General features: G+C 46.8%; 1 protein-coding gene across 1 annotated transcript in view; it reads right to left on the bottom strand.

The window, feature by feature from the left end:
• Positions 1-21,540: 21,540 nt before the first annotated feature.
• Positions 21,541-25,403, bottom strand: part of IQGAP3 (IQ motif containing GTPase activating protein 3) — a 52,128-nt gene continuing 48,265 nt past the window's right edge. The window contains exons 36-38 of the mRNA XM_077325395.1: positions 25,000-25,092; positions 23,798-23,906; positions 21,541-22,992 (exon numbers count right to left, since the gene is read on the bottom strand). Coding sequence (XP_077181510.1) covers positions 22,879-22,992; positions 23,798-23,906; positions 25,000-25,092 — 316 coding nt within the window. The 3' untranslated portion in view covers positions 21,541-22,878. The remainder of the gene's footprint in view (positions 22,993-23,797; positions 23,907-24,999; positions 25,093-25,403) is intronic.

Genomic DNA, 25,403 nt, shown 5'->3' with positions numbered 1-25,403 from the left:
TAAAACAAGGTATGTCTCCTAATGTGGAAACGGTCTCTGTTTGGCATTTAGAAGGTCCGAGGTTCAATCCCCAGCATCTCCAGTTCAAAGGACCAGGCAGTCTGCGTGAAATCTTGGAAATCTGCTGCCAGACAGAGTAGGCAGCACTGGCTTTGATGGACGAAGGGTTCTGATTCAAAATCAGTCCGCTTTATGTGTTCGTGTTCGTTGTGTCAGTTCAACATGTACAGTGGGTGAGAAATCCCTGGTCACTGTTAAGACCCAGATGAATATGACCACATCATCATCATCATCATCATCACCATCATTTGATTTTTTACCCACCACTTTCAGCACATTGGCTTGTGGCAGGGTACAGAATTCAATAAAATACCATCCCCAACTAAAAACCCCATTAAAACCCCGTAAAATTACAAAAGTACAAAACTAATTGGCAGAAATGATAATAGTCCATTTTAACAATCCTCACTATCAGCCAGGGTGGCTAGGAGTATGACTGCATGCTGGACTAGATGGACCACTGGTCTAATCCACCAGAGCTGTTTTTATATTCTTAATTTCCTATGTGTCATCTTTTTCTAGCATCTCCAGGGGTTGGGAGGTCCATAATGAATACTTGGTGAAGGTTTACGCTCAAGGGGACTGATACTGTGTACTACAGGGGGAAAGGGAGAAAGTCACCCTCAAGAGGGAGGTTTCCCTTCTGCAGTGTATTAGCATAAAATCATAACACCTTGTTCAAATAAGAAGCAAACTGGTTGTCAACACAGAGCCCTTTTGTAACAGATTAAAATCCCATCTATCAGCTGCTCGGCAGTGAAGGAGAATGGGAGGAGCACACAGTCCTGCCTCCCTGGGCTTATGGGTTCAAATATGTCATTTTTTTTACTGCTGTGGATTTTGATTAAGCCCCCCCCCCCACACACACACACACGTTGATTTACTCTTTTAGTTTATGTCTTTCTTTCATGAACTGCCTTAATTGAGTATCAGGAGAGGCAGCACACAAATGTGCTAAATAACAAAAGGAATGGATTCTGGGCAAATGTACGTGAAGTGCTGTGAAGCCACTTCTGACTCATGGTGACCTATGAATCAATGGCCTATTATGCATGGCCATTTTCCCTCATTTTTACCATGCATATCCATTGGTGGTTTGTGGGGTTTTTTGGCCAATTCTGCATTAATCTTTTTCCCTTCAGTGCTCAGTTTGCTTGCAGGTCACCGTGTCTCCAGATTTTCTGAGTGAGGGTTTTTTTGCCAATTTTTCCCAGGCCAGTGGTATATGCAAGAACTATAGATTTAACAGAATATGGGGAAGGTCCTGCAGGGGGCATCAGAGGAGATGTGTACTTAGCATATTGAGGTCAGGAACTTCCTGGTATTTTTCAATAATCTCCTCCTGAGTTCTGATTGGGTCAATTGGAGACCTTTGAACACACTTCCTCCCTGTTTGCCTTCTGAATGAACAAAACAGGGCAGTTAGACAGTCTAATACTGAACAACTTTGAAATGCTGGCAAAGAGATAGCAGAGCAGGATTTTGTTGTGCTGCTTTTGATTAGTTTGCCAAAAAGCTATGAAAATGCTATACCCCAAATTGAAGCAAAAGGCAAACTGTCTCTAACTGAAGTAATAAACCAACTTGAAGAGGCAATTTGAGGACCGCAATAATAGAGTGGAAGGAAATACTGAAGTAGCTTTAAATATAAGAAACAAAAGCAAGGTGATTTGTCATTCATGTGGAAAACAGGGTCACTTTAAATTGAACTGAAATGCTTCTAAGCAGTGGAGAGCCTTTCCTAAACAGACAAAAAGGGAGAATTTTAAACAGTCACCTTTAAAGAAATACTTTGCATTGACCCAAGGTGAAACCAATTGCAATATCTGTGGGCTCACCTTTCTATACCCCCTGAAGAGTGCTATGCTCTGCCAATTCTAACAGGCTGGTAATCCCTGGCCCAAAATAAGTCAGTTTGGCCTCAACCAGGGCAGGGGCCTTTTCAGTCCTGGTCCCTACCTGGTGAAATGAGCTTCCGGAGAGCTAAGGACCCTGTTGCAACTGACTGAGTTCTGCAGGGCCTGGAAACTGGAGCTGTTCTTCCAGGTATTTTATTAAGGCCAATGAACTCTGGCAAAAAATATCACTCAGGCATCCCTCTGGATGGATCTCCCTGAAACCTAAAATTTGAATGTGTACTATATGAGCTACTATCTGCACTATGATTACTGCCAGCAACTAGTCAAATTGTTTAAAATTATTAATTGGTTTTCATAGTTATCTATTGGTTAAATGAATGAAAATTGATACTTGTTTTTATGAATTGCTGTATGGTTTTATTGAAAATTGTTGGAGACTGCCCCAAGTTGGCCATATTAAGAAGGGAGGTCAATAAATATCCAAATATAAAAATAAATATAATTAATATATAAAATAAATACTGAAATAGTCTGTTCTCATTGTATTTGGGCTAAAAGAACACGACCTAGCTTTAGTAAAAGCCATGAGACAAATCAGACACAGTACCTTCTAGTCATGTATGTAACTCAATAGAGAGTCATGTCATGTATGTAACTCAATAGAGAGACCCCTAGTGGGAACAAATATATTCAAAACTTTATTGATGATTTCTCAAAGTTTACAGTGATCTACTTAATCAAAGAGAAAATCCAAGTACTGGAGAAGCAGGCATACATTGCCATTCACACAGATAATGGAGGAGAATGTGAGATGTCACATGAAGGACAACTTGACTAAAGAAAGAATAGAGCATCAGGTCATTATTCCATACACTCCAGAGCTGAGGTATGCAGATGCATGCTCCTAGAAAATACTTGGGAGAAGCATTCAACACTGCTACCTATCTACAGAACAGGTTACTCACCAAAGGTACCAGAAAGATTCTATGTGAATTATGGTATGAACACTAACCAAGCATGAACCATCTGAAGGTGTTCGGTTCAAAAGTTTACACCTATGTTCCCAAGGAGAAACAAAGCAAGATGGACATGAGAACTGAACAAGGCATTTTAATAGGATTTGCCTTAGGATGTAAAGGATACAGGATCCTTAATCTGAGAACTGAAATTAGAAAGATTGGTAGCATAGTCTACATTGATGTGACGGAAAAAGCTTCAAATACAGAAAATATAAACCTGAAAGACTCCACATCAATGGAGGAAAACAATACGTCAGCTGGAAGCTGTGCAACTGAGCTCCTTGAACTTTGCAGATGAAGCATCAGCAGAACTCCAAGAACCAGGAGGGGATGCAGAAGCTGAAGTCAGAACATCAGCTAGAGCAAATAAGGGAGTACCACCAAGAAGAGGCTATGGCAAAACCTTCCACATGGGAAGACACAGGAAGATGTTGAATAGCCAAGCAGAAAAATGGAAGAAGATTGCAGAAGAGGAAGCTCTGATTAAAAACAAATCAGACCTATTTCCAGGCAAAAGGATGCAAATGGGTTTTTTAAACTAATATGGTGCTGAAGGAGAGGTACAGAGGTATAAAGCCTTACTAATTGCAAAAGAGCTTACTTAAAAATACAGGGAAGACCACGATGAGACCTTTGCACTTCTACTAAGACATACTTCAGTAAGGATAGCAGCAGCAAGAAAGATGGACATAAAAAGACCACTTTCTTCCATGAAGAAATAAAGGAAGACCTCTATATGGAACAACCGTCAGCATTGGAGCAGTCCAAAAATAACAACTAGTATGCAAATCACAAAAAAAATACCCCCTGTCACCTCCATCCTCTAAATGCTAGCAATAGGGCTGGGGCAGGCCTATGTTGTTCCAACACCTCCATCCCTCTAACACCAGCTATATATATAATAGATCTCCAGGCCCCACCTGCAGGCTGTCAACCTTGGTCAAGGAGCTAAGAACAGATCACTTTTTCGCCTGCACTCAAGAAACCTGTGAGGGTCCACAGGATTTGAACTAGGGTTGTGTGCTTCGACTCGGTTCGGCCACCTTGGCGATCACTGAAGCTCAAAGCGGCGCGTAGGAGGCCAGCACCATGGCACAGAGAGGAGGGGTGGTGGCAGAGCACCAGCTGGCTGCCGCCACCCCTCCTCTCTGCACTGCGGCACTGGCCACCTCAGGGTTCGGTGATCGCCAAGGCAGCCAACCTAAGCCAAAGCACACAAACCTAATTTGAACCCTTGAATCTGCCTTATACTGATTCAGATCTTTGGATCATCAAAGTCAGGATTGTCCACTTGGACGGGCAGTAGTTGTCCAGGGTCACTGTTAGGAGTCTTTTGCATAACTGGATCCCTGGAGATGCTGCGGATTGAACCTGAGACCTTTAGCATGCCGAGTAGAGTCACTACTCACTACCCTTCCCCCAGAAGAGTGCAAAGGAGATGCCAGTTGACTGACCTGTGCCCTCATCCAGGAGGAAGGGAAAGTGTTGGGCATGTGTAAATTCAGGAGTACACGTGTCCACATACCCTGACAGGTAATTTTTGCCTGGCTCTCCCAACACACACAAAAAACTGGCAATAATTCCAGCTCCAAGAACCCAGAATCCCCACAGGATGTGGCAACTACCACCAGCCAGTTTTTACAATACGTGAGTGGCTCTCGAGTCAGCCCTGTCTAGCGTGAGTTTAGCTTGAGAGCTCTGTCAATCCTCTTCCCATCAGCTTATGCCCCACTTGTAACAACCGAAGCAAGAGGCTAAAAGGAAAAGAGAAACTAGGCCAAGCTCTGCATTGGACTGCTATAGAACATGGAGGGAGGGGGAGAGTGGGAGAGAGAGGTTGAGAATCCACCGCAGAAGCTCTAAATGATCAAAGGATGCATCGCAGAGGACTTTCAAATCCCTGAAGGAGAAATGAAGGATGCCAAGGCAGAAAGAACATGCAAGGGGTGGGGGGAGAGCAAGAGGGAGGTGGCCTGCGTAGCAACCTTGGCTCTGCCGGGAAAGAATCCAAAATCTCCTCTGGCCATAAGGCTGCAGTAACTTAACCTCATAGGCAGTTCCTGGGGCTGGGGTGGGAGAATCCCGATATTATCGCTTCAGGAACATAGAACACACAGGAAGAAGCAATGCCCACTATGTTCCGTGGTCCTTGCGATGCTCTAGCTTGTTCTGAACATTTTGTGCTTTCCAAGGAGACAGGGGCTCCAACTTGTGCCATGAAGATAGAATTGGGGAGTGGCTGTGACTCACTGCAAGAGCTTCAACTTTACACGTAGGTCCCAGGTTCTATCCCCAGCATCTCTTTTTGAAAGGACCAGGCAGTAGGTGATGGGAAAAACCTTGACTGAAACCCGGGGAGCTGCTTCCAGTCTGAGAGATAATACTGACCTTGATGGACCAGGGGTATTACAATATGCGGCAGAGTCATGGTGAAGTTTAAGTTCCATCAGCCTGTGTTTTCCAATCTGAATTAGTACATGAGTACATGAGGAATTCAGTTTCTCTGTTTGAGCCCCTGGAGAGGGACTGTCAGTCTGAGTAATCAGTACTGGTTTTGATGGACCAAGAGCCTGATTCAGTATAAAGCAGCTTCATGTGCATTTCAAATTGCAGGGTTTATTTTTCCACTGCACTTCTGGGGTTAAAAAAATTAACCAGCTTGTCATCTCCTCTAACTGGCTACAGATCTCCAAGGGTTTTGGGCAGAGAAAAGGTCTTCGCACACACCTGGTGTCCTTTCCTGGCGATGCCCGGGATTGAACCGGGGCCATCCTGCATGTAAAGCAGGTGCTTTTCCGCTGAGCCACACCTGCGGAACTGCTGTATGCTAAACTATTTTGACTTGTCCAGGATGCTGGTTTCTCATTTTCATTTTTAGGTATCTGTCAAATTTTTACTTCCTCTCTTTCACAACTGTGGCTGAGCCCTGGCCGGTCAATGGAGATTCAGTGGGGCTCTCAATTTCATTTCCTGGAACAGGGAGGTGATTCAGCCAACACTTTGCTAAGAGGCACCTGTGCATCTCTTCCAGAAGTGCACTCTCACCCCACAAGATATGGTTTCAGGTGGGTTGCTATGTTGGTGTGCAGTAAAAGAGCAAGATTTGCGTCTAGTAAAATACCTTAAGGACCAACAATCAGGGCCGGATTTTCGTATAGACTAACTAGGCTTCAGCCTAGGCCCTCAAGATCAAGAGGGGCCTATATTCCACATTTTTAATAAAGGTTAGTACCAATCACAACATGTTTCATTTAACATATTGATATATATCACAGTAATGATGTCTTTTATTATCTCTCATGTAATTTACAAACATAAAAATGGGAGGAGAAAGGGCCACATAAGTGGAATAGCCTAGGGCCTCTTTTCATGTAAATCCGGCCCTGCCAACAAGGTTTCCATGTAGAAGCTTTTGTGAGTCAAAGTAGCTGTTGTCAGATATGTATCTGATAAATCATAGAATCTGTAAACCATGGTATTAAATAAAAGGCTAAGGGCTAAGTGGGAGGAAAGTGGGCGGGCGCTGTCCGGGATAAAAACTCGGAGGAGCGAATCAGGAGCCGCAAAGCTGCCATTAGGATGCATGTAGTTAAACTTCAAAGTTGAGAATTGTTTACACCCGTAATTTATATGTTAGTATAATGGTTCTATTAATTTTATTGTCGTCCTTTGACTTCTACATGCCTGTAATGGTTTTACTAATTCTATTGTCCCTTTTATCATGCTAATAAAGGCTTTATAAAATATATACATGGCATACTTGAAAGAAGCTTCAACTCTGAAAAGCATATACCTTGGAAATCTTGTTGGTCTTTGTAAAATATGTGGGTTCGTAGGGCTACTGGGCCAGTGATCAACTCTTTATTGGTGATCTCAGCAGAGAGCCAGCTTGGTGTAGTAGTTTGGAGTGTGGACTTCTAATCTGGCGAGCTGGGTTTGATTCCCCACTTCCCCACATGCAGCCAGCTGGGTGACCTTGGGCTCAACACAGCACTGATAAAGCTGTTCTGACCGAGCAGTAATATCAGGGCTCTCTCAGCCTCACCCACCTCACAGGGTGTCTGCTGTGGGGAGAGGAAAGGGAAGGTGATTGTAAGCCGCTTTGAGACAGTTGTTCTGGAGAACTGGGTTGGATTCCCCACTCTTCCTCTACATGCAGCCACCTAGGTGACCTTGGGCCAGTCTCAGTTCTCTCAGAGCTCTCTCAGCCTCACTTACCTCACAGGATGTCTGTTGTAGGGAGAGGAAGTGAAGGCGGATTATAAGCCACTTGGAGGCTCCTTCGGGTAGTGAAAATCAGGGTATTAAAAAAAACGTTTCTTCTTCTTCTTACAATGTGCAGATGTAGTAAAAACAACCATTAGCATGCCCTCCTTCTGGCCCTAAGCCCATCTACATTTTTGGGGAAATAGCCCGAAAATTGATGTCTTTGAGGGATGCCTTGTTAAAATGTTGTCAGGGTCTCCTTTTGCCCTCTTTCAGGATTCAACGCCCTCCCCGGGGTCTAAAGTCTCTGAGTGATGAATAGATTCGTCGTGTCTACATTGCACAGACGCACCAATGCTCAAACGTGGCACCATGCAGTGCACAGCTGGTCATTTCGTATCTTGTAGCTTCTGGGCTCTGCTCTGGACTGTAAGAAAGACAATCCCTCCCTCCCCCACCCATATCTCTGGATCCAGAAGCACCACCGTCACTTTCTTGGCTTTGAAAGAGGTGGCTAACAGGAAACATTGGAGTAAATAAATACGGCGCCCATAGGAGCTTTCCATGGCAGCTAATTGTGATGCTAAGGGAGGGAAAGGGAGGGAGCATGTATGTCCTTGTATGTGTTCAGGCAACGGGATGTCATGAGGATGTCCTTATGTGGGGAGGGGTAGGCAGCGCAACACTCAAGATCACAACCAACAGATATGGTGAATGGCGGAATTTTTGTTAATTGATCTTGGTAACAGCAGAGAGTTTGGCAGCTGCACAAGTAGTAAGTTTGTGAGTTCGGTAGACACAGACTACGTTCTTTGAAAACCCAGCTCTTCACTGAGTCCAAACACCAAGCAGAATAGCAAACAACAAGAAGGGGGAAACACGCACTTAGATGTAATTCAGTGGCCCGCTAAGAGCTCTGATTGGTCCTTAACGTTGCCCCAAGATTGGTCCATAGAGCCCAGAATTCAGAGTCTGTGATTGATCCTTTTACAAGCCTTCTTCTGCATGGTGGTTCACATTAGTACCATTCTGTCTAGATACGTAACAAGAAGCCAGATCCTCTTTCATCAGATGCAGGTTACATACTGTTGGCAGTATATATATATATATATCCCCAAAGCTACAAACAGCAGCAGTGGGGATAATTATTGCAAAGAGAAGCGAAAAGGCCCCCTTTCCCAGGACTGACAGAGCACAGATTAAGACACGAACCTGTCAAAGGTTCCATTCAGAGAGGATATGTCCACCAATCCCAGTGGTTGGGTATTAAGTCTGCAGGTTCGGTGAATACAGATGCAGTAGTGATTCCAAAAGAAGCCCTCTTTATCAGCTCACAGATGTCAAATGAGGATCTCAACATATGATGAGCATAGAGCCGAAGTGATAACCAATAGGGGAGGGTGAAATTATAATTGAAATATAATTAAGGGCCACAATCACTGATGAAGATAAGGAAAACAGGGGAAAGTTTACGTGATAACCCATTTTGATTGTGTGTAATTATTTTGGATGATTAAGAATATTTACTATTATTTGGATAACTCTAAGAAGAGTTATTGAGGGCAAAAGAAGAAGGGGACGACAGAGAATGTGGTGGCTGGATGGAGTCACTGAAGCAGTCGGTGCGAGCTGAAATGGACTCCGGGGAATGGTAGAGGACAGGAAGGCCTGGAGGATCATTGTCCATGGAGTCGCGATGGGTCGGACACAACTTTGCACCTAACAACAAGAAGAAGAAATTAAAGAATTCTTTATTGGATTTTGAATAGCCTGGATAATTCCTATATTTTCATGGGACTGTGAGCTCACAGATCCAGCCCTGCTGAACAAAGAACAAAGGCAAAACTGCCAACATAGAGGTACTTCAGAAAGCCTGCCAGGAGCCCTGATTGGCCCTTAACAGAGTCTCCTAATTGGTCCATAAAGTTCTTAAAGTTCAAAAGTTATTGGAGAATGTCTCAAGCCCAGAGAGGACAAATCCACCTCTCGCAGGGGTTGGGAAAGTCAGAATCACACACAGCTGGAAGAGATCACAAAGGGCCTTCCAGGCCAGCCCCCAAATATACCACCTGAGACAACAGCCTCAGGTCACTCCGCAGGCCCTGCGTCCTGTGGCCAGGCGCTCTTTTTTCATTGCATCTTGTGCCTCAGAGATCCAATGCAACATGATGGATTGAAGTCAAGAGTAGCTGTTTTGGTGCCCTGGAAGCTCAGTGTGAGAGTGGCCACAAAACCCTGTCCCTTCTTCAAGCAGGGATGAGGGGCAGTGTCTTGATAACCATGAATGTATGTAAACAACCCCCCAACAGCAAGGTGAGATTTGCAATTCTCTACCTCATCCCTGCTTACTTTATTTAATGGGGAATGTGCTGGCTTGGGATTCCTGAACATAGGAAGCTGCCTTCTGCTGAATCACTCAGGCCCATCAATGTCAGTCTTGTCTAAGACTGGCAGCGGCTGTCCAGGGTCTCAGGCAGAGATCTTTCATCCCACCTGCTGCCAGGTGCTTTAATCGAAGATGCTGGGGAATTGAACCCAGGACCTTCTGCTTGCCAAGCAGATTGCTCTGCCACGGGGCCACCGCCCCTCAAGTGGGAGAACTCTGACTGGTGTACAGAATTGGTTCTCAGACTGGTTTGGAACCCAAATGCAGGTCACGGCTCTCTTGCAGGTGGTCATGAGGCCCGGAGGGAGGAAGCAGAATACAGTGACTCGGGAAGGCTCAGTGGAAAATTTGGCTTTGCCTCTGCATAATATGCAAAATGGGCCTGAAATATATCCTGTTGCTCAATAAAGCTGTCTATATATAAATACTATATATAAATACCAAACTGGAGAGCCAGTTTGTAGTGGTTAGGAGTGCGGACTTCTAATCTGGCATGCTGGGTTTGATTCCCTGCTCCTCCTTTACATGCAGCCACAGCCCTGATAAAGCTGTTCTGACTAGGAGTAATCTCAGGGCTTTCTCATCCTTACCTCCCTCCCTCAGGGTGTCTGTTGTGGGGAGAGGAAAGGGAAGGCGACTCTAAGCCTCCGAGTAAGAAAAGCGGCATATAAGAACCAACTCTTCTTCTTCTATAAATTCATTCACACCTCCTGCATTGCTCACACTACACAAACCTGGGCATAGTTGTCATTTGAATTTTGTATTCCTAATCCTATTGATGTTGTTCATGATATATCTTAGACGGGATAATTATTGCTCAGATGGCCAATCAGTTGTGTACTCTGCTTTTGGATCTGTTCTTCGGGTGTCCTATACTCAGTGATCACTGCTGGTTTGCTTTCTTTAAAGTTGTAAACCACTTGGAGTTGCACCGGCAGAGAAGTGATACATAAGTGACTGATGACTAAAAGTTACAAGTGATTGTCATGTAAAGTGAATGCTTTCACAGCGCCATACAAATGCGACGGTAAAGGTTATGAACAGCCTTGCTGGATCAGGCCCTCTAATCCAACTTCTTGCTTCTAACAGTCACCAGTCAGAGGCTTCCGAGCAGCTCCTGGACAAGATGCAAAGTCAATATTCCTCCTCTGTGGTTGGCCCCTAGCACCTGAAATTCACTGGTATACTGCCTTTGGAAATGGAGGTTCCATCTAACGATCATGACTATCAAGAACATAAAAACTGGCTTAATAGCTGGACCCCAAATTCTGCATCTCACAACAGCCAGCTTTGAGGAATTTCACAGGCAAGGTCTGAAGGTAACTGCCCTTCCCTGCCTTTCATTTCCAGTATCTGATAACCCCCGGTAAACTCCTCTGGACATGGAAGCTCCATCTTAGTCTTGAAGCTAATACTGGTCCATAGCTAAAAGTGATCCAGTCCCCCTTCTATTTTCGTCTGGCCCCCATTTAAAGCTCTCTGAGCCAGAGATCACCCCTGATCTTGTGGCAGTGGATTCCACATATAGGCCGTGGGCTATAAGGGTTTTGAAAAGAACAATCTTCTAAAAATCCAAAACTTTCTGCTGGAGGAAGGCCGTTTCTGGCTTACGAACAAGAAACCAAACGTAAGGAAAGAAATAGAAGAATTAGAATTAAAAACAGGGAGATTTGACTCATCGGCTCTCCCCCCCCCCCATCACACACCAATCTCCTGGCCTGTCTTCCCTACCATTGCCGTAGCAACGGGAGAAACAGACAACAGCCGAGCAACAACACACGGCAGACAGTTGGCAAAACATTTGCTTCCCTTGTTTCGGGTGTGCTTTCCCCATCTCCCACGAGGAGGCTGCTGCCATCTCGGCCCGAGCAGGAACAGCATCACAGGAACACACAACACGCTCCAAAGTACTGGACATCCCCACTTTACTTCTGTGCAAAAGCATCTCCGCTGCCAGGGGGACACAACAGGCGGCCGGGCAGAGCCTTTTCCAACTCCTTTGTAGAAGTTTAGAGCGTTTTGCCGTCAGTCTCGGGAGGGAAGAGCACGGCCTGGCCTAGCCCGACTGCATCAGCTCTCCAAAGCTAAGCAGGGTGGGTGTTGGGTGGGAGACAACCCAGGAAGACCCTGCAGAGGGAAGCTGTGGCAAACCACCTGCCTCGAAAGGCCCTTGATCGGTTGCGACTTGACCTCGCTTCTGCCTGTCCTTTGACCCTGAACCACTTGGCGAGAAGGGAAGAAACCTAAGCTGGATTTCTGAACTGCCCCCAAATTATTGACTTTCCTCGTTGTACCACACTTTTCTCCCCAAGGGGGACCCAAAGCGGCTTGCAACCCCTTCCACACCTTCCTTTTATCCTTACAACCCTGCAAGGAAGGTGGGGCTGAGAGAGAGGATCCGATTGGCTCAAGCTTCCATGGACGTGTGGGAATTTGAACCCGGGTCTCTCAGGGTCCAGTAAGGTAAAGGTAAAGGTATCCCCTGTGCAAGCACCGAGTCATGTCTGACCCTTGGGGTGACGCCCTCTAGCGTTTTCATGGCAGACTCAATACGGGGTGGTTTGCCATTCCCTTCCCCAGTCACGACCGTTTACCCCCCAGCAAGCTGGGTACTCATTTTACTGACCTCGGAAGGATGGAAGGCTGAGTCAACCTTGAGCCGGCTGCTGGGATTGAACTCCCAGCCTCATGGGCAGAGCTTTCAGACAGCTGCCTTACCACTCTGCGCCACAAGACCAAGTCCAGACCAATACACAAACCTCTTTCAGATGATGCATGATGAATTTACGGAATTCAACCTGATGGGGTGATGGCGGCTGATTCGCAGAGGCTGGTTGGTGTAGTGCCTAAGAACGGCAGCTTCTAATCTGGAGAGCTGGGTTCAATTCCTTTGGGTATAAAACCCAACTCTTCTTCGTCATCTAAAGTGGACTGATGAAAATTTACACAAGAGGCCATGATCCCTCAACAGGGAGGGATCCCTCCCACGATCCATTTCCAGGGCAGCCAAACTCCACGTGCCAGTTGGGGGTCAAACAGCAGGGGAGAATTCGATGCCTTCATGCTCTGCTTGTTGCTGGGCTTCATGGAAGCATTTGGGTGGTCTCAGGACACCGCCTGAGATGGACCTTTGCTAGCTTTGAGATGGAAAATGCCTCGTTGGAGATGAGGTGGAGCTCAACAATGTATCATGCCATAGAGGCAAAGGGGTGGCAGGTTACAGTAGATGAGCGATTGAGATGTGAGTGTCCTGCATAGTGCAGGGGGTTGGACTAGATGACCCCTGAGGACCCTTCCAACTCTATGATTCTATGATTCTAGAGGCCGCCCTCCAAAGCTGCCAATTTCTTTGTAGTCTGGAGAACAAATGAAGAAGAAGGAGAAGGAGAAGGAGAAGGAGAAGGAATTGGTTCTTATATGCCATTCTTTACCAGAAGGAGTCTGAAAGTGGCTTCCAATCATCTTCCCTTTCCTCTCCCCACAACAGACACCCTGTGAGGTGGGCGAGGCTGAGAGAGCCCTGATATTACTGAAGAAGAAGAGTTGGTTCTTATATGCCATTTTTCTCTACCAGAAGTGGCTTACAGTCACCTTCCCTTTCCTCTCCCCACAACAGACAACCTGTGAGGTCGCTGAGAGAGCCCTGATATTACTCCTGGTCAGAACAGCTTTAAAAGTACTGTGGCGAGCCCAAGGTCACCCAGCTGGCTGCATGTGGGGGGAGTGCAGAATCAAACCCTGCTCTCCAGATTAGAAGTCCACCTTGGTAACCACTACACCAAACTGGCTCTAATAGAGGGAGATCTCCAGTCCCCGCCCCCCCGAGATTGATACTATTCTTTAGTTTGTTCCAGCATGGCTCTTCGGACATTCTTAGTTGCACAGCTCCTGCGCATGTTAGCTGAGAAGGCCCATTTTGTTCAATGGTTTTAGCTCCAAGAAGTTTGTACCCAAGACTGGAAACTGAAAAGCATTCTTCAAAAAACCTGCCGCTGTGGGTTTTGCCAGCCACGGTTACTGGGGGAAACGTCAGGGACTAAAACTACCAGGCCACGCCCACACAGCCTGGAAAACCCACAGGAACCAGTTGACAAAGCCGTGAAAGCCTTTGACAATTCATTCATCAAACGGCGTGGTTGGGGCTTTGCATGAATACGCCTCAGTGGAATGGATTTGGTTCATTTGTACCCTGTCATTCTCCCCAATGGAGACCCGAAACAGCTTATGGCATTCTCCTTGCCTCCATTTCTGCCTCAGAACAGCCCTGTGGGGTAGGTTACGCTGAGAGTGTAGGTGGCCTGGCCCCAGTTCACTCAGCTGTGTTGATCTGCAGGAAAACAGCAAGACTGGTTCATGTCACAATCCCCAGGTCCTCTGCCATGATTGTATTCTGTTTGAGTCTATTGCTTGTTAGAGTGGCCTGTTTTGCCCTGATGTAATACAGATCACCTTCCCTTTCCTCTCCCCACAACAGACACCCTGTGAGGTCGGTGAGAATGAGAGAGCTCTGATATTACTGAAGAAGAATTGGTTCTTATATGCCACTTTTCTCTACCGGAAGTGGCTTACATTTGCCTTCCCTTTCCTCTCCCCATAACAGACACCCTCTTGTGGTGCAGAGTGATAAGGCAGCAGACATGCAGTCTGAAAGCTTTGCTCATGAGGCTGGGAGTTCAATCCCAGCAGCCGGCTCAAGGTTGACTCAGCCTTCCATCCTTCCGAGGTCAGTAAAATGAGTACCCAGCTTGATGGGGGGTAAAAGGTAATGACTGGGGAAGGCACTGGCAAACCACCCCGTATTGAGTCTGCCATGAAAACGCTGGAGGGCATCACCCCAAGGGTCAGACATGACTCGGTGCTTGCACAGGGGATACCTTTACCTTTACTACGGATGTTGTGGTTTGACACCACAAGGTCAATTTCCTGCCACTATAGTTTATGCCTCCTCACCCTCCTTTCACATTCCTTTCCCCTCCCTTCTTTTAGTGACCTGTAGTTCCCAGACTTGGTATTCCCAATGGCCGAATGGTTATCTGTGCCTAGTTTGAGTACCCAAGGGAGGGGGAAACAAACCCCTATATTGCTTATTCTATGCTTTGTACCTCAGTCCTGACTATGCCTTTGATGTAGATGCTTTCATTGTTCTTTTCTCTACCCGAATGAGTCTCAAAGCAGCTTGCAATCACCTTCCCTTCCTCTCCCCACAACAGACACCCTATGAGGGAGGTGGGGCTGAGAGAGTTCTGAACAGCTCTAACAGGACTGTGACAAGCCTAAAGGTCACTCAGCTGGCTGTAGGTGGATGAGCCAGGAATAAAATCCGACTCGCCAGATTAGAAGCCGCCACTCTTAACCACTACACCAAGCTGGGTCTTGACAGATTCTCCTCCAAAAGAAAACCCCCTCAGGCCAATGCAGATACTGGGGACTTGTAACAATGGTTTCCCATTGATTCAGGATTATGTACCATGTCAGGAGGGAAGGCGACACAGGATAGCCCCATCTTGTCAGATCTTGGAAGTGAAGCACTCCTCAGAGTGGAAGCCACCAAGGAAGACCATGGCCAACCACATCTGCTTCTCCCTTGACTTGAAATCCCTTTGCTGGGGTCTCTATAAGTCAGTTATAAGTCAAACATACATCTGTCACCCTGCATGTTTCGAAATACAGTATGGAGATCTTGAGGACTTGAAGTTAGGGTCGGCAGGTGTGACATCACTTCCTGTTCCCCACCCTTGCACTCATTAATTTCTACACGGCTCAATGCAAGCACAGGTTTAGTGTTATCGTCTGTGGCCAAAGCATACCCATGAGCATCAGAACATTCCGTCTCCCACAGAGCACACTTTCCGAATCGAGCCAAAATATGAACTACAAAGCCTCAGACCAGTTCCGGTTTTGAGCTACCTGCTTCCATTCGCAAGGCCTCGCTAGCTTTCACTCCCTTTTCCCCCCTTTCTTTGAAAAAAAAGTATCCTATATTTCTGGTTTCGTTCCATCCCCAATCTGTCAGTTCATTTAAAGTACTTTATGCTCACACAGACAATTATGATAAATAATGAGGCAAAAAGAAAGCAGGCTGGGAAACTGGGGGAAAAGAGGAGCCGTGTTGCTAAGGGGTTGCGTGGCAACTGGGGACAGATCTCTCTTTCGCTTGGCACCAGCGTTTTAAGCTTCTCATGCGCGATGATACCCTTTGGGAGGGTGGCGAAAGGTGCCAAGATCCTACGACCACCTCAGATAGGCGGGAAGTGGTGTGGGAGGATCTAATTTGGGGATGTCCTTAAAACAACGTGAACAGTGGAGCGCTTGGGAGGCAGAAACGAGGGAGGAAACCAGGGGGGAAGTGGGGGTGGAGGACACCAGCAGCAGGGGTAAGGAGAAAGAAACCACGATGTTTGGTCCCTCCCTACCACAGAGGCTAAGTGGTCTGGAATAGAAGAAGTGTGATTCCCAACTCTTTCTCATTCCTTTTTGCCACACAAATCTACAGAAAGCCCCTTTGTTCTGTACCCTTTTAGGATGGGGAGCATCTCCTTGGCATGAAGAAGGCCCCAAGTTCAAACACTCGCATCTACAGGTGAAAGGATGAAGCAATAAGTGATGGGAAAAACCTCTGTATGAGACCCTGGAGAGCCACTGCTAGTCTGATCAGACAATAGTGACGGTGAGGGACCAATGGCCTGATGCAGTATGAGGTAGCTTCTTGTGTCCATATAGAATCATAGAATCATAGAGTTGGAAGGGGTCATACAGGCCATCTAGTCCAACCCCCTGCTCAACGCAGGAACAGCCCTAACCATCCTAAAGCATTCAAGAAAAGTGTGTATCCAGCCTTTGCTTGAAGACTGCCAGTGAGGGGGAGTTCGCCACCTCCTTAGGCAGCCTATTCCATATGATTCATAAGATGGAGAAACAGGCATAGACCTGCAAGCCTACCGTTGGATGGGTTTAGAAGCCACGGATCTAACGTGTGACTCATTGCAACTCCATGAATTTCCATCTCATGGGGACTTCCTGAGAAGAGTTGAGCAGAAGTGATTTGCTATGGTCTTTTCCTCTGCACAGCAACCCAAGTCTTCCTTGGTGGTCTCCCACCCCAGTAAGGAAGTCTTCTCCCAACGGATGTGGAATTCACTGCTGCAGGAAATGGTGGTGGCTACAAGCATAGACAACTTCAAGAGGGGACTAAATAAACATATGGAGCAGAGGTCCATCAGTGGCTATTAGCTAGAAGGTGCAGGTCAGGGGTCACCATACTTTGGCCCTCCTAATGTCCATGGATGACAGTTACCAGGAATCCTTGCCAATTGGCCGTACTGGCAAGGGGTTCATGATAATTGTAGTCCATGGACATCTGGAGAGGCACAGTTTGGCCACCCCTGGTAGAGATGGAACATTATGTCTTGGGCAGTGATGCTTTGTATTCTTGATGCTTGGGAGGGGCACAGTGGGAGGGCTTTTAGAGTTGGCCCAGGTTTTGGCCATTATGTGACACAGAATGTTGGACTGTGGTGGCCATTGGCCGGATCAAACCCACCTTCTCTAAGGTTCTTTACTCTGCGCTTGACATCTGAACTCCAGATGAGTTTGGGATAATCTTGCTGCTACAAGATATTGGTGCTTTTCTGTAGAGATGCACTGGGGGATGGCATCGTGAGCACCCCTCCCTTCTGCACAGGCAAGGTTGCAGCCAGACTGATGCAACTGGATATGCCCGACCCTGTTAGCAATCTTCTAATTCTGCCGAGGATTGAGCTGAGCAGGGCATATGAAATAATACTGAAAGAGAGAGAATGCTATCATATTCAAAAATTTCCTGATAATTGCAGAATTCCCCAGGGACAGAATTTAGGATTTTTTTTCCAGGAGGAGTGGGAGTAAATGAGTTTGCAGGATGAGGCCATGGCTCAGTAGCAGAGCATCTGCATGCAGAAGGGCCCAAGTTAAATCCCACGCATCTCGGATTAGAAGGATCGGCTAGTAACTGGTGGGAAACATCTCCCAAACCCCAGCAGACCTGCTGCCACTCAGAGATCAAGTCAATAAGACTGCTTTCGATAGCCTACTGGTCTGACTCTAGCAGCTTCATATGTATCCATGCAGAGACAGGTGATATTTGGTATGGGCCTTGTCAGATTGACAGTGGCTCTCTAAACCAGGGGTTCCTAACCAGGGATCCATGGACCCCTGGGGATCCACAAGAGTTCTGAAGGGGGTCCGCAGGAGCTCTGCTCCTATTATTCTTTCTGGCCTACATGAGGCAGAGCCACCATACTAGTAGTAAAAGCAGAGGGAGGGAGCAAAAGGAAGGCTAAGAGTGCAGGTATTGATGTCACTTCTGGGGGCGTGACAGGGGGCGTGGCCAGCTGAATCAGTTCTGGGGCTCCTTGAAGTCTGAAAAATTATTTCAAGGGCTTCTCCACAGACTAAAGGTTGGAAAAGGCTGCTCTAAACTCTCGGGACCAACTGTTTTCCTCACCCCACAACGAGGGATCCATTTGGGGGGAGATGTGGGGACTGAACCCAGAACTCGCTGTATGAAAAACAGAAGCTCTGCTGCTGAGCTCTGGACCCCTGATCTACTCGAGCAGCACTCTTTCCAAGAGGACCTTTTAACTGGGGAAGTCCAGAATAGCGATAGGCAGGCACAAGCTGGGAAAATGCGGCTTGGTTCGTGGTGTGCCCAGTTTGTGAATCATGAACCATCACAAACTTTTAGGGGACAGATGAACCTGGTAGAATGGCTCTGCCAGTGTGTTAGAGACACTAAACACGCAGAGGATCTTTTGCTGATTCTCTTCTACCTGCCCTCCAAGTTTGGTGAGGACTAGATTTACGGGACCTGAGTTACAGCCCCCAATAAGGTACCTCCAGTAAGATGCTTTCTGGGGAAAAGACCACCTGACATTTCCCCAGAAGCACTTGTTGTGGGGAACCTTCTTTGGGGTGCCATAAATCCAATCCTATCCAGACTTGGAGGGTGTCAACTTCCTAGGCTGGAGTTGGGTTCCTCCACTCCACCCTTCCACTCTTGTTTTCTGTATTTTCCCATTCAGTTGCGCTGTTCCGGCTAGGTCCTGTGAAATGCAAATCGCTATCTCAATGGCCCTGTTTTGAGACATAAACTCCTGGGCTAGCTGCTCAAAGCAGCTAGAGCAATTTAGGCGAGAGCAGACTGCTCGTCTCCAAGTTTTGTACATTTGTTGATCAAGCGGTTTCAGCCCTGGGAACTGCTTTCCTGCACATTGTTGGGGGGCAGGAGTCTGAGTTGATATCAACGCCACTCCCCCCCTCCCCAATTCCATGCTTTGCCAATTCCCTGCTTCTCTGTGTTCCTGCTGTTGATGCTTGTTCCTGTGGAGGGCCTTTCAATAAAGGTTTAACTTCTGCTATGGTCCTTCTGTCTGGGACTCTGCTCCATTGGTTCTGAGTGCCAGCTGCCAGGCTGCATTCCGCGGGCAGTGACAGAGGGCAAGTAGAAGAGAGGCAGCTGGACGTTCCTTGAACTTTGGTGTCTCCAGCTAGCACAGGATCTGTTCCATACACTCAACCTGCACCTGTCAAAATGACTGGTGACTTTGACAGGCACAGATTCAGGATCTAGTGCAAGCTAGAAACACCAAAGTTTCAAGGGACATCCAGAGAATCTTCTAGAGAAATGGGAATTTTGTGGGTTTTAGGATGTTATCGTGGATTATTATGCACTGGTGTTTTTACGCGTGTGGTTTTATGAGGATTTGTTTTGTGTGGGTTGTGAATAGTCGCGAGCCAGTGATGGGAGCAGTGATATACAAATCAAATTATAAATAAATAGATGCCCTCCAAGTTCTACCCATTGCTGTTGCTTTAAGGTTCTATAAACATTTAGATTGAGTGAAGACAGTCTGTCTGGAAATGTATCAGTTCACGCACTGGCACAAACCTCCACAAAGAGCTTGAATGTTTTTGGTAGGTTTATGCTGGTTGTCCTGCCACAAACTTCACTTGTGAACTACAAGCCAGCCAAAACTCATCAGGAACTTCAGTTCATGAGCTGGTTCATGTCCATCCATAGTCCATTGTGTCCATCCATAGTGGGAAACTTGTGGAGTTGGTAAGGCACAGAGGCAGGCTATTGGTCCACCTAGCTGACCCCATGATGACTGGCAGCTATTCTCCATGGAACCCACAGCCTGAGATCATTTAACTGGGAATGAACCTGGTTCCTTCTGAGTGCAAAATGAAAGAGCTCTTCAGCAGAGCTCCCTGAATCCAGACTTCACTCATAAGGCTTGAAAAACAAATACGTCCGCTCAAAAAACTAATTGCAGCATATTGCCCTTTTGACCTCTAGCATCAGCAGTCATCTAGAAGGAAAATTCTTACCAGTAATTGCTGTCTCTCCTCCCATTACCCAGGGAGTGGTGCCACCTAGTGGATAAGCCGCTGCTTCTTTGCAGCTTAAAACAAAAAAAACAACAAAAAAGTCCTGTGCTCGAGGCTGCATTTTTATAAACTCAGGTAAGAACCAAACATCTAAATTGTAATTTAAAATATATACATTTGTGCAACGGTGACATATTTGAGATTGGCTCTAATTTTATGCTGGGAAAAGTATGCATTTTTAAAATGTGTGCATAGGGTCCATCTACACAGTGAAAGCATCTGAGGTCTTTCATGCTCCCAGCATGGATGTAATCAGGATGTTAACATCCTGTGGGAGTTACTACCTCTGAATTGGGAAATTCTCAGAGATTTGGGAGTGGAGCCTGGGGAGGGAATCTCAGTGGAGTACCATACCTTCCAAAGCCTCCAGTTTCTCCAGAACTGAATCCCGGTCGCCAGGGGATGATTTGTGGTTCCAGATCTCCATGCCCCGCCTGGATACTGGTGACCCATAAGTACTACTGACTTAAGTACATCTCTACAACAACATCCGATGTCCAACAGCAGCATGCCAAATACCACTACATTCACAAAAGATGGATCCAAGTGGGTAGCCATGTGGGTTTGAAGGAGCACAACAAAACATGAGTCCAATAGCACCTTTAAGATTTATTCAAGGCATGAGCTTTCATGTGCATGCACACTTCTGAGGAAGCTTACGTCCCGAATAAATCTTTGTTGGTCTTCAAGGTGCCATTGGACTCAAACTTTGTTTCACAAGCTGGTTATTTCTTCTTTTGATCCCTAAAAACTGTGCATTCAGGGGTACTAAGCTGAGGTCTGAGGGGAAATGCAATGATGGAACAATTTGGAAATCTTACCCCACCCCTCCAAATTTCTCTGATTCTCTAAGTCAGGCTTTCTCAACCAGGGTTTCTTGACAGCCCTAGAAGGGTTTTTCAGACGAGTGGGAATTCATTTTTATATATATTTTAAAAATAGTTAAACATTTATCAGGCAATATGATCATACATGGTCATGTTGACCCTCTCTTCCCAAAATGGTCGATGGTCTTTAAGAGAGCAGGAAGGGGAGGAGCCCTGGATGGACATGTCCACAGCTATGCTTCCCAACCAGATTCTGCACAATCACATTACTTCTGGGGTTTCTCAGTCTGAACAATGTTTCAGGGGTTTCTCAACAGTAAAAAGTTGAGAAAGGCTGCTCTCAGCCTTTAGGGCAGGGGTAGTCAACCTGTGGTCCTCTAGATGTCCATGGACTACAATTCCCTTGAGCCCCTGCCAGCATAGACATCTGGAGAACCACAGGTTGACTCCCCCTGCAGGACGCCTTTTTCAACCTTTTGCCTGTGGAGAAGTCCTTGAAAGATTTTTCAGGCTTTGAGGAGCCCCAGAACCAGCTAGCCACACCTCCCTGCCACATTTGAGGGGGGGGGGAGAAAGGAGGTGGTTTAAGGTAGCAGTCGGCATCCAGGTTCCACCCCCTTTCCCAGCCGAAGGATCTTTTCCTCTCTTGTTGCTCAAGAAGATTCTTGGGCCTAAACTTGGAATCTTCTGCATGCAAAGCGCGTACTTCACTGCTGAGCAATGGGCCTTCCCCATCATAGGATTGACAAGGGACCTATAACGAGATGCAATAATTTTATTTCTTTAAAAATCTCTCCTGTACAAAAATGCGCAAATTCCTCCATCGTCAGCCAGGCAGCTGATGACACGCACAAGCTGAACAATTCCCAGAACCAAACAAAGAGAGAAAAAAGTATATAGTTTGCACGAATATCTTCAAACCAAGCCGCCTGGAAATTTCACTGGCAACGCAAATGTGCCGTTCCATCATGAGGAAAGACTCGTAGATAACTGCTTTCAGTGCAAACACCAAGACACGAGCATCCCCCAGCGATCAGGCGACTATCTCCAAGCACCATTCCAGGTCTCGCATATCTCCGAGGAAACCGGCTCCTTAAATCCTTGTTTGCTTGTGGCGTTATCACGGAAGTGCATGCCAGAACTTTGGGAAGAGGTAGAAGCCAAAGCATACTTTCCCCAGAAAATTACAGGCTAATATACGGAATCTTTGTTCCATGAATAACTTTTAAAAACATGACAAATACATAGATAGAATAGTAATCAAGGTAATTGTCCAGGGCAGGAAGCTGTAAAGCGGCACTAGCAGCAAAAGGAAGATTTTTGGGGGGGTGTTAGTGTGAGCAAGCCATTCGCCTGGTTTCCCCAGGCCGTCTCCATGATGATGCCATCAGAGTACAGCCCAAGGCCTGTTTTATAGGTGACTCTGCACGGACCCAGGGTCTTGTTTAAATGTTGCTGTGACTTGTTCTAATCAACTACACATGCTTCAGCCTGCATGAGAGCAATCCACGGCCCATGCGGATATATTGCACTTGAAAACAAGCTCTGGAACTCTAGAGGAACAGGAGTGCAAAGATAAAGAAAAACCACCACAAGCCAGAACTGGTCAACCTTAGTTCAGGCTTTGCGGTTTCCATTGGAGAAGGCAATATTCCTTTAGACTTACACACGAAATCCCCGCATGTGGAAAACTAGCAATTTCGGGTGATGGTAGGACAAGCACCCTTGTTTTGGATATGCTAGTTTTCCACATGCAGGGATTTCAAGTTCATGGAGGAGCATTCCCTGCGTATAGAAAGCTAGCATGATCAAGGTATCTAAAGCCAAACTGATGCAGGGATATTATCATATATGGAGGAAGATTAAATTACTGGAGCCCCCGCCACGCCAGTTTGAAGCAGAAGAGCCCAGATGTCGGCTGTCCGTGAGTGGCAGGCCAGCTGCTTCAAGTTGATAGCCGTGCAGAAATCAACAGAGTACCATCATGGCTTTGGAGTATCACTGTTTCTTTCTTTGGCATCATGTCCCCGTCCCCCTTCTCCACAACATAATTCTCTGTATTCATTTGCTTGCCTCTCCCCCAATGCCTCCAGCTATTTCTTGAAGAACTTCTTGTTGAGGAGGAAGATCAAAAGGTTGACATTAATTTTGGCCTTGTCAAACATTTTCATGACAGCAACGCCTTCATACTGGAGCTGTAGGAGGTCCTAGGAAGAGAAACCAAAACAAAGAAGGGAAGTGGGGGAGGAATGTCTTAATGGCTACTAGGAAGACGAAGAAGAGTTGGTTCTTATATGCCGCTTTTCTCTACCCGAAGGAGGCTCAAAGCGGCTTACAGTCACCTTCCCTTTCCTCTCCCCACAACAGACACCCTGTGGGGTAGGTGGGGCTGAGAGAGCCCTGATATTCCTGCTCGGTCAGAACAGGTTTGTCAATGCTGTGGCGAGCCCAAGGTAATGCAGAAGAGGAGTAAAAAGAAACATAGAAATCCCAGGGGAGAGAGGAAGAAGGAAGAATAAAAAGAAACTCTAAAGGGGCAATGGAGCCACATGCCTGTGACTTACTAGTCCTCCTGATTCTACGGAGGCAGCTGCTGCTACTGCATCTACGGAAACCTGTTTCATTTGAATGAGGGCAGCCAATAACAAGCCTTCCCTTCCAAAGGCCCCACCCACCTGTGAAAAAGCTTGGTGGGCACCATGTTGGGGCGCCCTGTATGATATTTCCAAATAGCAGATGCTCTTCTGACAATTTGAGAGGGGGCTGTTGCTTCCATGCCTTTAGTTCAGGGGTAGTCAAACTGCGGCCCTCCAGATGTCATTGGACTACAATTTCCATGAGCCTCTGCCGCTGGCAGGGGCTCATGGGAATTGTAGTCCATGGACATCTGCTTTAGTTGGTCACAGGATGCTGGACTGAATGGATTCCTGGTCTGAACCCTCTTTTTAACGTTCTAGACACGGAAGAGGGCACGGGGGGGAAGAGCCACGAGAGTCACTGCAAGCCCCTTACCTGGTACTGAAGGTGAAACTTCTCCATGTCGATCCCCATAAACTTCGCCTTCACCTGAAACTGACCGGCTTCTCCGCAGGGAATGATGTCAAAAATGACATTCCTGAGCCTGGAAAAAAGGAGCACAAAGGCCGGTCACAGGGGGCCAGAAACCCTCCTCCTTCCTGCAGCTGTCCTTCTGAATGGTCTGTCCTGGGCCAGGTAGACCAATGTCATGCTTTCCCCCAACGCAGCTTCCTACATGGGCACCTAGACTGCTTATTCTGTCTCCCCCTCATCAGTCCTTCCAAAAGGTCCAGTGGGGTATGTTCAAACGAACTGTTAGCCCAGGCCACAGACTGCCAGTGAATACGTGGCTTACAGCATTGGTTCCCAACCTTGTCGGTATGGTGGCCCACAAGTCCAAATTTACTTGGTATCGTGACCTCCATCCAAAGCTAGCCCAAGGTTTTGGGGTTCCCTGGGCCAAATATGACCCATTCAATTCAGCATTCTGTTATGACAATGGCTACGCTGATGTTTTTGGGGAATCAACAAGTATCACGCAAAAAGGCCCTGATGTCCCCAGCAAGAACCCCAAGCAAATGGCATTCTGACACATGCAGCTTTTGCATATGGAGGGGACATCTCAGCCTTTGACCTCCCCCCTTTCCTTCCCCCATGACACCCTCTAACCCCCCCCCCCTAACATTCTAGGAAACTCACTTTAGTAACTATCAGGACACATTTCACTTGATTGGCACACATATCCAGTGAAGGAAAAAAACATGTTTCCAGCCCAGCTCTTTTGTTTCTTTCGCTACCAAGCTTGGTGTAGTGATTAAGAGTGGCAGCCTCTAATCTGGTGAGCTGGATTTGATTCACGGCTCCTCCTCCGCATGCTGGGTAAGCTTGGGTCAGTCACAGTTCTCTCAGAGCTGTTCTCATAGAGCAGTACTTTGGGTAGTGAAATGCACGGTATAAAAAACAGTGCTTCGTCTTCTAGATCTTTGTTTAAAAGGTTAAAAAAAGACAGCAATGGAAGGGGCGTGGAAAGCCAGGAGGGAAGGCTGGCCTACAACTCACTTGCAGGGGGCTTCATGACCCATTGTTGGGTCCAACCCTGCAGGCTGGGAAACACTGGTCTTGAGGAACTCAAGGTGCAAAGATCCTACCCTCAACCCTCAGCCCAACAGATCTGGAAAGGAGAAGAGAGAACTTACTGGCTGACCGGGAGGTCTTCAATCTCCAGCAAAACACCCTTCTCAAAGAGACGGGCTGCAGTGTAATGGAGTGTTTGTTGCTTCTTGCTCGGCCTGGGGAGGGGGAGAGAAGGCAGGCCTCAGTCTCAGAATACCACAGGAAAGCCAGAATGTGGGTCTCCTTTGGTGCCCAGGTAAGCTTGCTGACTCCTCACAGGCTCTCTCTTTAACCAGCACTTCCCCTTGTATCCCTTGCAGGTCATCTGGAGAATGCAGCCTCTTTTGGAGTCCCGTCGTGTGCAGTTCTGGTCACATCTCAACAAAGCTACCGCAGAGGAGGGCAGCCAAGATGATTAGGGGCTGCAGCACCTTCCCAATGAGGACAGGCTGAGGAAACTGGTTTTTCAGTTTAGACAAAAGACGAC

Source organism: Paroedura picta, chromosome 1 (assembly GCF_049243985.1).
Source record: "Paroedura picta isolate Pp20150507F chromosome 1, Ppicta_v3.0, whole genome shotgun sequence".
NCBI classification, from domain to species: Eukaryota; Metazoa; Chordata; class Lepidosauria; order Squamata; family Gekkonidae; genus Paroedura; species Paroedura picta.
Note: the sequence above shows the minus strand (reverse complement) of the source record. Positions and strands in the feature narration are given on the sequence as shown.